General features: G+C 35.7%; 1 protein-coding gene across 1 annotated transcript in view; it reads left to right on the forward strand.

Annotated features, from left to right (window-relative positions):
- slo (calcium-activated potassium channel slo) overlaps positions 1 to 14,632 on the forward strand; it is an 81,385-nt gene that overhangs the window by 60,315 nt on the left and 6,438 nt on the right. Inside the window, exons 13-24 of the mRNA XM_066735497.1 lie at positions 1,170 to 1,328; positions 1,519 to 1,595; positions 2,194 to 2,229; positions 4,422 to 4,490; positions 6,770 to 6,820; positions 8,415 to 8,435; positions 10,042 to 10,104; positions 11,913 to 11,945; positions 12,069 to 12,201; positions 12,881 to 12,940; positions 13,877 to 14,273; positions 14,360 to 14,543. Coding sequence (XP_066591594.1) covers positions 1,170 to 1,328; positions 1,519 to 1,595; positions 2,194 to 2,229; positions 4,422 to 4,490; positions 6,770 to 6,820; positions 8,415 to 8,435; positions 10,042 to 10,104; positions 11,913 to 11,945; positions 12,069 to 12,201; positions 12,881 to 12,940; positions 13,877 to 14,273; positions 14,360 to 14,543 — 1,283 coding nt within the window. The remainder of the gene's footprint in view (positions 1 to 1,169; positions 1,329 to 1,518; positions 1,596 to 2,193; positions 2,230 to 4,421; positions 4,491 to 6,769; positions 6,821 to 8,414; positions 8,436 to 10,041; positions 10,105 to 11,912; positions 11,946 to 12,068; positions 12,202 to 12,880; positions 12,941 to 13,876; positions 14,274 to 14,359; positions 14,544 to 14,632) is intronic.

Raw genomic sequence — 14,632 nt, forward strand, 5'->3', positions numbered from 1 at the left:
TGAAGTAATGTAGAAAATAGTTCGATTATCTAGAGCGCATTTAGTTCTTCGATCTTGGCATGTTTTTGATAAAGTTGGGAAAAATGATGATATAGTAATTTTGAAATAGTTTCTTACAATTAAGAAAATATAATCATAATGATCATTTTTCTTAACGACTACCATAGTAAGATATTACAAATAACCGATTTTAACGAACATTGGTAATTTCCTGCTTGCAGACTGTCGAGGTAGTGCTGGCACATTGCATTTGCATGTTTGATGTTTTCTTTTGTTTCAAGCCGAGGTGAAACCGCAGAACACTAATTTGTCACTGATCGCGAGCTATTCTTGGAAAATGAAACAGTGCGTGACGATTACTGTTCTGTTGTGAATTCCACTAACTTCCTAATTATTATGATTTGTTCATTTGTACATATTTTGATAGAATAAAGTTGATATTTATTTCTCCCTTGAATTAACTGAACAAATCGTAAGGAAATCGGAGCACAGATGACACTGACTTAAATTTTTAGTTTGTGCCAAATGGAAATTAAGAGATACAAGTCTGTTTAATTTAATGGTAAATCGAATGATATTAATCTGTGCTCTATCGTTATAAGCGGTGAAATTTGCACGCCAATAAACGTCTCACTGCAAAGCATACATTAAAGCTTGTACCAAAGATTAAAATAAATCTATGTGATTAATTTAATCGCGAGCAAATAAGTCGCTTAAATTTCACTGTTTAGACAAATAAGTATACAGTCAGTCGTATATTCCCACGAGAATTGTTCGATCGATAAAAACTAGAGTTAATTAGTACGCTAATGATGCATTGAATTTTACTCCAACCTATAAAACTCTATCGCGGACAATGAATTTACTATGAAAGTGGGAATAAGCAATTGACTATATTTGTATTTTACACACTACACACACATATATATATCCCCCTCCAATAAACACATCTGCATAACAAAATATTATTTATTCTGTAATCTGGTTGGCTAAAGTAAAAAAATCCGGGATGAGGTAGAATACACGTCATGGTTTATTCGTAGTGAAGAATCTCGTTGGAGGAGCTTTAAGATTAATTAGAAAATAGATTGTATAATTAATGGTAGAGAAGCGTGTAATCTGACTCATCCCGTATACTGTATCACTTGTTATGAATGATTTCTTCCTAGGTTATGCTTCACGAAATTGAAGCTACTGCTACTGGCTATCGAGATCAAGGGTGAGGGTGGGGGCAGTGACAGCAAGATTTCAATCAATCCACGTGGTGCCAAGATCGCTGCAAATACTCAGGGATTCTTCATTGCTCAATCTGCTGACGAAGTGAAGCGGTAAGGATAAAAAAAAATCGACGAAATTTCAAAGATTCTTCTCTAAGTAAACTCTGGCAGCTCAATTAGAGATTTGTTCGATAGTCATATATTTGTATTTGAGATTGAAGAGTCCCGATGACGATGGATGGATGTGGGGTACGTCGCTGTCATCCGATAATTGACCTGTTTTCCTCTAATCTGTTTGCAGGGCGTGGTTCTATTGCAAAGCATGCCACGAGGATATAAAAGATGAGACACTAATCAAGAAGTGCAAGTGCAAAAACTGTAAGTCTTTCCAACCAGTGCCCTCCTAAACAGTCTCTCTTAATTCTCCCCAAGTTCACTGCTATCGAGTTTTCTAATACTAATTGACCACAAATCAAGCGCACCAGCGTGCATTAAAAACTAATGGAAATAAGTAATGCTCGTTGGTGGTTGAAGGTTTGCCAGTCGCACGAGACCAACTCCGGTCATATATATATATATATATATATATATATATATGATATGGTATGCAGAGGACATTTATATTTCTTTCAAAGTATCGCGCGCTTACGGACGTCAAATGTGGACTTTCGGTGCTCTTGCCAAATAGCGGACAATTAGAGGACAAGGGATGGGGGGGGGGGGGGAGAGAATGTCGATATCGTATTATTGGTAGCTGAAGAGTAATGATGGAAAGTTGGTGCGACTGGTAAAGCAAAGATAGATAAAAGAAATAGTGTAAATTCATGTATACGACAGGACAAATTGACGCAGGAAGCTCTCTTAGCCCAAAAAATCCCTCTATTGCTTCCATTTAATTGAGAGCTATAACTGTATTTACTGCGACAATTAACAAACTGACATGGTTGTGACCATCCTATTGTGATATATGATCTAGTGGGGCAGCAGCAGCGCTCCTGGGGCCGGGACTTAGGTAACGTCTCACGTTCGCTCGCTTAGTCTGATACTTTAGTATCGTCTGTGACTATTTCTTACACTCTTTTTATCTTCTTCCCTTATATCGTCTGGCTCCTAAACCTCTTATACTCATCGAACATAACTCTTTAACCCTTCTGCTGTTCATACTCCTCGCTGTAATCTACTCTATACATTTTAAGCCTCTTTTATCAATCTCTATCTCTTATTAATTTTATTTACTTTGTATTTTTCTATCTTCGTATCTTTCTCTTTCGCTCTCATAACGTGTATTTGCCATGAAAAATCTTGATCTATTCTCTGCGTAATGTCGCAAAACGATTAAACGATGATGATGGCGATTACCAAGTTGACCAATTGTACAATGATATAAGGTCGATGATGGATTTCATTCCTAGAAATCACGAAATCCTAATTCTTTCAAACGAGTGTCGATTTGCTTTCAATTTTAAAATTATTCGCGGTAAATTGTACATTTTGATATACGATCGATCGGGGTGGTTGATCGTCAATGATTGACCTCGATCACTGTTTTTGTGAAAAATGTCTCAGTCTTGATAACAGTAGCATAGATCGATCTGGAGATTTGAGGCCAGATTAATTTTGAATTGCCAAGCACGAATTACACGTAAGATATATGAAACGAATCTGGCAGCAAATAGAAACCTTGTACATAATCATAAACCTTTTTTGAAATTTGAGCCATATACACGTTACCACACACAGGACTGTGTTTAACTGCAAGTTCTAGAAAGTAGAATCCGTTAGATATTTTACATTACATTATATATATATATATTACGTATAAACACATATTGAATTTTCGAGATTGCCATACACGCCACAAGAGTTTTTGGATACGTATATGCTTGATGATTTTGATGAACTGGGCACATGAGACTTCTTTTCTGAAGAGCAACGTTTTAAGTGAAATACCAGCATCAGAATAAATGACCATGTTAACCTCATAGTTCAGTCAGCTGGCGCATGTCCACCTGACCAATAAGGAAACTTAGTCTGCACTATAGTGTGTGCCCTTCTCGTTCGCCTTGCATGCATGACTAGCTCTCGATTCGAGCCCTTTTTGCCTTAATGATGACCTTGTATGGCAGCTTCACACTCACTTGAATTCTGTCTGTCTGTTTCTCTATCTTTCTCTACTTGTATACTCCCTATTCTGTTCCTTCTCTATATACTAAAGATTGTTTCTGCCTTTCTTTATCCTTTTTCACATATACATACACACACATATTCTCTATACCTTTCTCTCTCTCTCTCTCTCTTGATCTTTTCCAATCTTTTCACATTTCAATGATGTATGTCAGTAATCAGCGTTTCAGCTGTTAATCTACCACGTCTCGCAAATCGGACTTTAAGCGATTCTCGAGACAACCCTACCGCGATACGTCGTCGTTGGTATATAATAATTGTCACCTACTTGGGATGATCCCAGAGCTCGAAAAAATCTCCAATGATTCCGAGAGTCGTATTGATCGTAGCTTTCGCTAAAGTCATGCACAAGGCTAAGAGCTTTGGCTATCCATCGGATGTACCAACCTTTCACGATGGACGAAAAAAAAGGCACGTTTTCTACACGACCAATCACACACTGACGACATTTAGCCCACTCATCCAACCATGTATTTATTAAGACACTTTAAACCCTGGGCAAACTCTAGTCCGTCCTTTTCGAGTAACCTCGACTGTTTCTCGAAGAGTCGATCTTCCCATCGACCGATCGGACGATGGTTTTCTAAATAATGGCAGGCTTTACCGCTATCTTTCTTTCCAGCTTCCTTTTTATCTAGGGTGAGCCATAATACATCGTCATTTTGTGTAATGTGTACAGAGAAATATTAATCCACCATTATACGCTAACAAAGTTCAGAAGGAATAATATCGCTTGGTGATTAATTATGTTTACGTGTAATCAAAAGCTTTGTCAACGCTTTAATTAGAGCCCGGTCACCGGAGAAGTTCACATTAATTAACACTCTAGATTAGATTTCGCTTCTGAATTTTGCTAATTGACACATTGTGTAGTGCAAAGGCGTATTGTGTTAAGAGAGTAGTTAAATTTTATAGCTATCCCTTGCATATATATATATATATATATACATAGTATACCATAACATATCATATTTGTATACTCACAAACCCGTGTCCGGGTCGGTAACTGGATTTTTACAGATGTGGGGATGATGATGATGCAGGCTGGTATGGTGAAGGGAAACATTGCCTACAGCCATCTTCTCGATGGTATGCCCACTTTCCACACTCCCTCTCGCTCCTTGTTTATTCCTCAAGGCACTATTTCGTCGTTAAGCCTGTAACTATTTTGTCAGAACGTCATAAATCCACAGTTTCTTCTTATTCGAATTCTTTTATAAATTACTGACAGATATTTCTATTAAACAGCCTCCATTTTCTCAATAATCCAATCTTCCTATACATTTATTAGATTTATATTGTACGTATACAAGTTTGCAATGTTGCGACGATCGTTCTGACAAAATATTAGAATCTATCGAAACCAACGGATTAAAGTTAAATTTTGATGAATAATCTATTGGTTTAAATAGAGAAAGCAACATTCAAAATCCGTGCGTCAAGGTAAGATGGTGTAAGTGATTTTGGAGCTACAAAATCTATATATGTATATATATTTTATTCGAGTCAGCACTTACCCCACAATACCTGAAACACGATGCATTCGGTATTTACCACAGTTCAATCAATGTTGTTATCGTTGAGCTTCTGCTAAAGCTGACAAAGTGATTTGTCGAGCATCATAATTGAGCAAAATAACGCAGTTATGTAGCACACTAACATTCTATGGCTGCTTTCTCATCATCACATGGAACGAGACCGAATGGCGAGTACAAATATAACAAGCAATAATTCAGCAATTTTCAATGATCAGCAATGCAAATTATCTACTAATGAACAATCGCCAGTGCAAGAAAGAAGAATGTGGAAAGAGAGCATCCTTCAGTTATTTAATAGTCTTTTCATAAATTAAGGATAGCTTGAAGAGAATTTCTTCTTTCTTACAATTCCACTCTTTTTAAAAAAAATTATTTTGCAGAATAAATGTTAAATTTTGGCGTGGGCTAGCAATACTGGTAATGTATTAAATTTTCCCCTTTTTTTAAACAGAGTGGTCCAATTAAACTCACCCAAGTGATCGCTTTCGCAGAGTCGCATTTTGCTAAGCACGTTGGCGAATCTATGTGCCCACATGTAAATGGCTGCTACAATTGACTAATTAACTAATTTGCCCGTAAATATTTCAGGCTTCTTAAAGATCGTTTTAAACGTTGTTTCAGTGTGCTTTCGTGTGGACAATAAATCATCACTTTATTTAACACTGGTTTAAGCTCTAAATTTCAAAATTCAGTGCCAAAAGTAACAATTAATAATGGTACTTACCTCTATTTTTCTTTGGAGCAACTATCATTTAGAAATCAAAATGCAATATTAATTAAAAGCAGATATCTTGCTACACCCGTACCAATGTTGCTGCACTGAAAAATCTCAGCATTTTTTATGTAGAATTTCGTAGGTAATAAAAGCGTATCTTCTATGTATAAAAATAGATCTACAATTTCTTTTGTGTCTAGTGAATCTCCTTTTAGGACGAGTGTAATGATGGTTTTGGATCTGATTTTGCTCACATTTGTAGTACCTGGTAAATTTGACATTAACATTGGGTAGCTTTCAGGCAATTTAATGTGCAATTAATTATAGTTCCTTGTTTGAAGACAACTAAAAAGTTTATGATATCCAGCAAGAATTTAGCAAACTAATTATACTGCCTTAAAAAAAGGACACCAACTGAAGCAAATGATCACGAATGATTGAAATCAATGCCCAGGGTTTATATCCAACACATTTATGAGAAAAGTTCATTCACCATATACATTCTACTCACATGAAACATCATCCATTGATACCACAGAAATATTACTAACTTTGCTGATTTGTATATACAGACATAAATGTATGATAAATCTATTATACAAACTAGTCCTATAACAATAATTAATAAATCTCCGCACAAAAGTAGGAACCTACAAATGATTGAGAGAATGACCCGTTATGTTACGCCCCCACCACTGTAGGTTGAAAACCACCGATGCAATATTTGTTGTACCAATGTCAATTTAATGGTTCGACGACCATCAATTTAATAGTGAGCCATTTAGAAAATATAGTTAATACGTGCATTTTATCTTATTATTTTCTTTTTTTTTTTTTTTAAACAAAGAGATCAATTTAGAGAAGGCTGTTACTTTACGCAATTTTATATGATTAGAAGCATTAAAAAATGTTGGTCAAGAGCACAGCGGCGCAATATCGGGTTAATAATTGATGTCCGAGCCGAGTTAATCGAATGGTCATGGCTAACTATTAAACGTGAAAAGTCGATCGAGAGTCCGGATCTAGATCCTGTCCGCCCGTTGACACCCCCGCATCTAGGTTGATATTGTTTTGGTGTGACGACTAACAGCTCTGGTTCTCCTCCATTCGGGCAGTGGCCACATTCCGGAAAGGCGTTCGAGCTGTACAGATGGTCGGAAGAGCAAGTACGTATTTCCCGAGTGTAGATTGTGTGCCAAGTGTCATTACATTTCATCGAAACCTAGCCCTATCCACCCTTTCCCGTCGATATAGACGTAACTAAACCTATCAAGGACTAAATAAAATTTTAACACGATATTCCGTCCTGCTTAGAACGACTTTCGGCACGAAACAGTCTGTTTTATGATTCGAATTAAACTTTTCTCATCAATGGCGAATAACTTTTAAATTATTTGTATAGGCTAAGGAGCAACATAATCACTGGGATAATACCTGTAAAACTTGTATGAAACGAAGAACGTCTTTATGATTGAAACAGTTTATTTTATTATAGTTTTCGTGCCAAAAGTTACTATCATAAACCCTTCGAATAAATAACACCAAATCATTATCATGTATAAGCGTTCTTATTTGTATAGTATACGAATCTGTGCAATCAGATGGTCCCCTGGAATTTTTTGGCAATGGCTCAGGGACGTTGTTAATTAAATTATAAAAATTACTAGAAATTGCTTCAGGACCAATATTAATGAGCTCGTTAAGAAATTGAGGCACAGATCCTAGTTGATAGCTCGGCAGATTTTGCTCTCACGAAGAAATTCTATGAATTATGCCAATCATGCTAATCTGCCAAAAATTGTCCAGCCTGATATAACTATTAATTTCAGTGTAGAATACCGTTAGTGTTTGAGATATAATACATATATCCTATTGGTGTGGTGTTCTTAATTTTTTGCAACTGAGATTACACTACTATCAATGTCGTTTTGAATGTAGTTTCCATATGAAGGTTTGTAAGTGTTTCTCGATGGTTATTGTTGTGAGTGAAATTGGATTAATCGATTGAGGCTCATCTGATGTGATTGCATTGAGTCTAACTATTGAATCTAATTAAATTTGCATCGGTGTTTTATATATATATATAAATATAACACAACGTGTGCTCTCTAGTGCTTTAGAATAATAGACTTTTATACTTGTGTGATTTATTCAACTGCGTCAGAGTCACTTTAATTTCTAACTCTAAAACTTTTATTCGACTATTTCTTTCTCTCCATCCTAAGACTATATACAAGTTTTCCAAATAATTTCAAGCATTATTCTTATCAATTTTGTTAATTTAAAAATAGGAGAAGATGAAGCATTTTGTCATTTCTTTCGAGTGCTGATACAAAAAGTTTGTTGTCCATATAGAAATCGAGCCATCGCCGGAGAACGCAGTTGTATCATTAGTGTTAACAATATAGCAAAAGTAGTCGAAGACGTGTGAACGATCTATGCGTAAAGTGTTCCAAGCTAATCGATCGATTGTCGTTCGAGTCAGAGCAAGCCTGGTTTTGTATACACACACATAATTCGTAACTCACCTGTAATTCACCTGTTCACGCGTGCATTATTTGTATACGTGTTAAACGATGAACACGCATACACCCCCACACACGCACATTGTCATGGAGAGACACACTCATACATGAGAAATGATATCGCACATTAATGCGCTCATACAAAAAGACACCACGCGTGAGAGATCTTTTTCAACTAACTTTCTATGTGTCTATCTGTTCAATCTCCTTCTCATCGTCCTCTACCACCACGTAGGTGAAGACTTCTCGTACCCAAGTAAGTCTACTGGCAAGAATCAGGTGTATTATTTGATATATTCTCACGTATAAATCTATATATATATATTATATATTTTAACTGCTATACCGAAGCGCAATCGGGATGTATTTGTTTATTAAGAGGAGGCACTAATTAATTATTATTCTGTGCTTACAACGTCAAGTCGTAGCGTTGTAAATTCCAAGTAATAAAGCTTCATTAAAGTAGGGCTATACGTGGACATCATTAATTACAGAGTAACGCTGTACCTTTTTCCAAACCTTTAAAGCGCGCAGGATCGAGTTCTTGGCTTTTTGCGCTTTTGCTGGTCTTTTTTTTTTCTTCTTATATCACGACTACGTAAAACCAGCTCTTCTTAAAAACAAAACAGAGTAGAGATTGTCTGGTATAATTATAATTATTAGTTATTCGGTTCTGCCAATATATACGATGGAGATTGAGGAAATTCTTATTCAAGTGGTAAACTCCGACTATTCCCGTGCAATGCCAGCAAATGTGCCAAGGGCTTCATCTTTTATTCGCGCGACACTTTCCTCCTGCCTGACACTCAGAATCGTCAGATTTTTTCACGTCGCACTGTACTCAGATAAGCTTATAGCAATGACGCCATACGAAATATCCCGCTAAAAAGGATTGTACGCGTTTCAGCCGCTTTATCTTTTTTCTTTCTTTTTTTTACGGTAGACTGAACAATCTTTCAAGCACTCTTTCGAATTTCCCAAGCTTCCGCACGTATCACGTTCTTTTTGCATGCCTCTAGAGCTGTTTTCCAGGAAGGAAACTCGTTCGTTAAGAATGCTGCGTACAGTTCTTCTAGCGTAAGAATTATGCATACTACAATTTTACTCGTATTCCTACGAATTTCGTGCAAGCTGAAAATCAACAAAATACAATGTTAAATGAAGAAAATATTAAGCTTGCGTTATTCCATTGTTTTACAGTTTAAACTTTCGCGAAATTCGGCAAATACGACATTTATCAGCACGCCGCATGCTTTTGCATCGTAAACGATTTTCCTGCAGTTATATTTGAGCAACATGGACATGTCTGAGATTGGATCTTGCTCTGTTTCTTCCTACTATTTAACGACCAATTGAATTTTCCTTGCAACGGTTGAAAAGCTAATCGCACCACGTCCATATTGCTCGAAATCATTTGTTTACAATAAGCACAATTTATTTGTACTCACGTAACAGTATCTATTATATAGAGAGTAGTTTAGTTTTCTTCGTAGAATATCCATTTCAGTGTTGACTGATGCATTTCTGAAGGTAATTTAGTGTTGTGAGTAGAATCAACTGGTAAATAATTAATAAACCTAAATTGTGGAGTAAACAATTAATTGAGTTACGGGAATGGATCATTTAAACTAAGGGACAACGATTCTCTACTTGGATTATAGAAGTTTGATTTAAGGGAGGTTTGGTAAATGAAGGGAGTTAAGCGTGATGGTATTTGCTGCATCTATTGGTCAACGCTGGGATGGACGCCCTAGGCGACCACACTATCACAGACGCAGTAATGGCCAGTGATAGTGGCAGAGTAGTGACTAGACCTTAGGTAATTAGCTAGGGTAGCTAACATGTGTAGTGGTTTGTTACAGACGACCACCATCCTCCCCCTACATTCACTCCGCCAGAACTGCCCAAGATGGTTCACGTAAGAGGTACAGTTAAACCTCAATCCAAATCATGCTACAGTCTCGCAAGCTGCTACTCCTATTTTTGCAAAAAATTGCCAGTTTTTATCGCAATCTCTATAAGTCGTCTGGCAAAACGTGAATCAGCTCCAATCATTCAATTTTTCAGGCAAATGGCCTATGAAAATAACAAGCAAAAGTCGAGATCTATTATTTTCAGTTTTTAACTTTTTGAAGTATATCCATACGAAAAGTCTTTGCGTTCTGATTTACATTTCTAAAAGTTCGAAAGTAGAGACAAATTTTGGTAGATCAGGAGATGCACTGGTCTGTAGCTGTAGCCATGTAGGAGAAAGTGGATAGGCATTCGTTAACCTTTTACTTCTCAGCTTGAAAAAGATCAGAATGTACTTGAACACTTTCTCCAATATAGGTATAGAAATTGCATGACGCGATGACTGTAGATTCATTAGTTTAATATTTTATTTAACTATTTTACACTTTTTCGTTATTTCTTAGATGTGCGACAAGTTTATTTCTCATTAATTTAATTTGTCTTAAACTTTAAGTTTATTGTGTTATTTTTAGACAAGAATATAGTGTATAGCACTAGAAATATGATATATTTTATTTTATTTTACTTGTGTTTTTTCTGATTTCTATATTATGAAACTATAATGTTTATCAATGTTCTTAATTTAAATAATTTAAACAGATGCAATTTTTTAATTTTTAGAGAACTTAGGGGTTACAAATTTAATACGATTTTTTTTGCGATTTTCCGAATTTCTCAGAATTAAATATAGTTTAAACTTGAGAGTTTTTTTCTAATTCTCAATTCCTATCATATAACCTACACGTAACGCATAAAATCCTTTGTGTAATGATTGAGAAAATATCCAACATTTGGTGTTCGTCTGCCAATACGTAGATAAATATCAGTATTTCTCACTCTTCGAATGATCGATGTGTTTGAAATTTTTTTCTTAATATAAATATTGATCAATTTTATATTTTATAAGAATTTAATTGCTTTGGAACTACGAAACTTATATACTTATCCTATGAAATTCATTGTTGAGAAATACTGTTTCAGGCCAGAGTTCTGTATTGAACCGTTTCTCTCTATTAATATTTGATGTCGTAAATAGGTGGCTCATATTTGATATAGAATGCTGTTTATAGCTAAAATATCCGATAGATCATTATAATTTTATTGATGACTTGAATGACTTTCCACGGTCGATTTTGTGAGTTTCAAGTAGTAGTACATAGTTCAGTTTCTTATTGCGATCTGTGTGAAAAGATTTTTATTTTTATCAAAGTGATATAACCTTTGAGTACGTGTAGCAATAGAAAGCACGACAGTAGTTTATTGTTTATCGAAGCCACACTTTCTTTCTGCGGCAATATTTGATAAAGTATATTTTTCATGTAATCCAATTATTTCTGAATTGTGTCGATAAAAGCTTAACAGATTTTTTCTGGAATTCCTAATCGATTTAATAATACGTACGTTTCCTCCCAAGTATAATGATAGTGTAAAAAATGAAATAAGGAAAAATCTGATGAGCTTTATCGACATTAATATAGTTTATAAATTTAGTAGGTATTAAAAAATAAATGAAATTATAATATATTGACTCTTATGCGTCTAGCATGGGGCTGTAGGTCCAACTTCATAAATAAAAAATACGTATATAAAAGGGGAGGGGGGAGGTGCAGAAATATCACCATAACCAGATAACATAATTGGTTTTATCATTATAGCCGAATCTTTAGCCGTGGATGATTTTAGTTCTTTCTGAAAATTAATATAATTTTATGAATTTTAGGCGAGATCAGTCGTGATCGAGACGATTCCAATGGTAAGTCTTAGAATGCAATTAAAATCTCGTAATTTTAATCTATAAAGTTTATCCCGTGTGATCAATAGTATATTTAAATAATAAATTCAGAGTGTAATTAATATAAACTGTACGATTTTTTAGCCATGAGGAACCATCGCAACTCCGTAGGAATGACAATGATGAATTCGACGAAGCAGGTGAACAAGGTGAAACCAAATGTGAATCGCACGGCGAATGACAGCCTGTCAAGTCCAAGTCAACCGTACAATCAAAGGTACAAAAAGAAATACAGGAGTTTGCCAATCGAGTAACAGTTTTCTTATGACGTACTCCAAGAAACCCGCATATCAAACAATCGTCTTCACAAAAACCTACATCACTTCATTGTTCATACCATTATTACTGATTTCGTGAGCTATCTAATATGCAACTAGGCATTATTAATAAAAATATTTCATAGGAGTGATCGAATCTCTCTACTCACGAGTATTAACAACGAAAAAAAAAAATTATTGTTATCCACCATACACATTTTTAATGTTTAAATATATTCTATATTACTAAATAATTTTCCATGGAGAAATTCGAAGCGATCCAGAATCATCTCACGTCTATCGCAAGTAAATGGTTATCAAACTCTACACACTCGATCAATCATTATATATTTTATTCATCATTTTATTTAAAATAAAAAATAATAAAACTGAAGAATAAATATTTCCAATTAGTGTAATTATTGCTCGATGAAAGACGTTTTTATTTTGTGATTTCAATAAATATAACGTGTTTCACTCAAAGTCTTGATAGTGTCTCCGATTTATCATGAAAATCAAACGAGTCAGCAAATTATAAAAATTATTTTTTCACTCTCTCATTGATAAATAAAGATTGTAGTGAGAGAAAGATATGCTGATCTAGGATAGAACCAACGTACGCAAAACTTCTGATTCCAGATCGCAAGAGGAGTCCGCATACGCTGGCTACCATCTCGCCTATGAAGTCAAAAAACTCATGTACGCTTATGTCGTTAACACTCTTATTTCGTGCTGTGATTAAGTGTTATTAGCACCCTTTATTTCGTGTTGTCATGTTTATTAACCATGTATAAGATGTTGCTTCTAACTTATTCGACTGTCTCGATCTAAATCCTCTGGAGAATTATGAAATTGTCACGACGTAGATTGCTGTAATTACCAAGTAAATGTTGAAAAAACAAATTTATATAATAAATTGCTATAATCATAACAAATAATTACAGCAGTTTGTAGTCTCGTGAGCTTAATAATTGACACAAGTCCAGTGTCGGAATAAGTCTCATTCCGACTCTTTTCACACTACAAATATTTGTACGGTAGGTGAAGTAATGTTTCGATTCATAGCTGATCCAATGCTACATCTACTTGTAAACTAAAAATGTCATTTATTCGCGTAGAAATTCACATGTAATTGATTTTTGCCAATTATCACCGCCCAGATTTGTTTTTCTTAGATGCTGTAAATTTCTCGATCAATCCAAGTTGGACAAACAGTAGAATTTTAGTATAGTCGTTGATTTTTTTCAGTTAAGTCCTAGGAATATTCGTGGAATGTTGAATATAAAAATTGTTGTGCATGTAGTGTATACTAGAATGTTATCACGGAGCATCGATGGATCTAGATTATTAGATAAACGATTTTTTCGCAAGTTTGATTTTTTCAAGAAATCGAGGGCAAAGTAGGTGTACGTGGGTGCATGAAAGGCAGCAAATTTGGCTTTGTTAAGACGTTAGGTTTTTTTTATGATAACAGTCAATTTTAAATTAACGATTTTCGCGAGTAGCAGGTACAGGATTTTTGAAGCCTGAGATAGATCGAAGTAAAATGCTTAGAATGAGTGTTATTCACAGTTGTGATACTAAAATGCATAGAACAATAGGATTTTGACGAAGCTTCGATTCGGTGGATTTTAGGCCAACGAGCCGAGCATCCGGAGGAACGAACGTGAATAATAATGGCGGACTACAAGTTGGCATCGCCGACGATCAAGCGAAGGATTTTGACTTCGAGAAGACCGAGATGAAGTACGACTCGACGGGGATGTTCCACTGGAGTCCATCCCGCAACCTCGAAGACTGCATACTGGATCGAAATCAGGCAGCCATGACGGTCCTCAATGGCCACGTCGTCGTCTGCCTGTTCGCCGATCCCGATTCCCCCCTTATTGGACTGAGAAACCTTGTCATGCCATTACGAGCTTCCAATTTTCATTACCACGAGCTTAAACACGTAGTAATAGTTGGGTCTGTGGACTACATTCGCCGAGAGTGGAAGATGCTGCAAAATTTGCCGAAAATATCGGTGCTAAACGTAAGAGTCCATCAAATTTGTATGGCTCCAACCGAATGCAATCTATAATGTAATTTTACTGACAAAGCATTCGTTTGACCTTTCAGGGTTCACCGTTGAGTAGAGCAGATCTACGTGCTGTAAACGTGAACCTGTGCGATATGTGTTGCATCCTGTCGGCAAAAGTGCCTAGCAACGATGACCCCACCCTCGCCGACAAGGAGGCTATCCTAGCGTCCCTCAATATCAAGGCCATGACCTTCGACGACACAATTGGTGTGCTCAGTCAAGGTATGTACCACTACTAGTCTCGAGATCAATCGTTAATAATACAATTAAGCAAGATATTTATTTAAAAGAATATATACACACGTGTGATT

This window comes from Prorops nasuta, unplaced genomic scaffold (genome assembly GCF_024137725.1).
Source record: "Prorops nasuta isolate Cenicafe-Biocafe unplaced genomic scaffold, Cenicafe_Pnas_1.2 PNAS00014, whole genome shotgun sequence".
Taxonomy (NCBI): domain Eukaryota; kingdom Metazoa; phylum Arthropoda; class Insecta; order Hymenoptera; family Bethylidae; genus Prorops; species Prorops nasuta.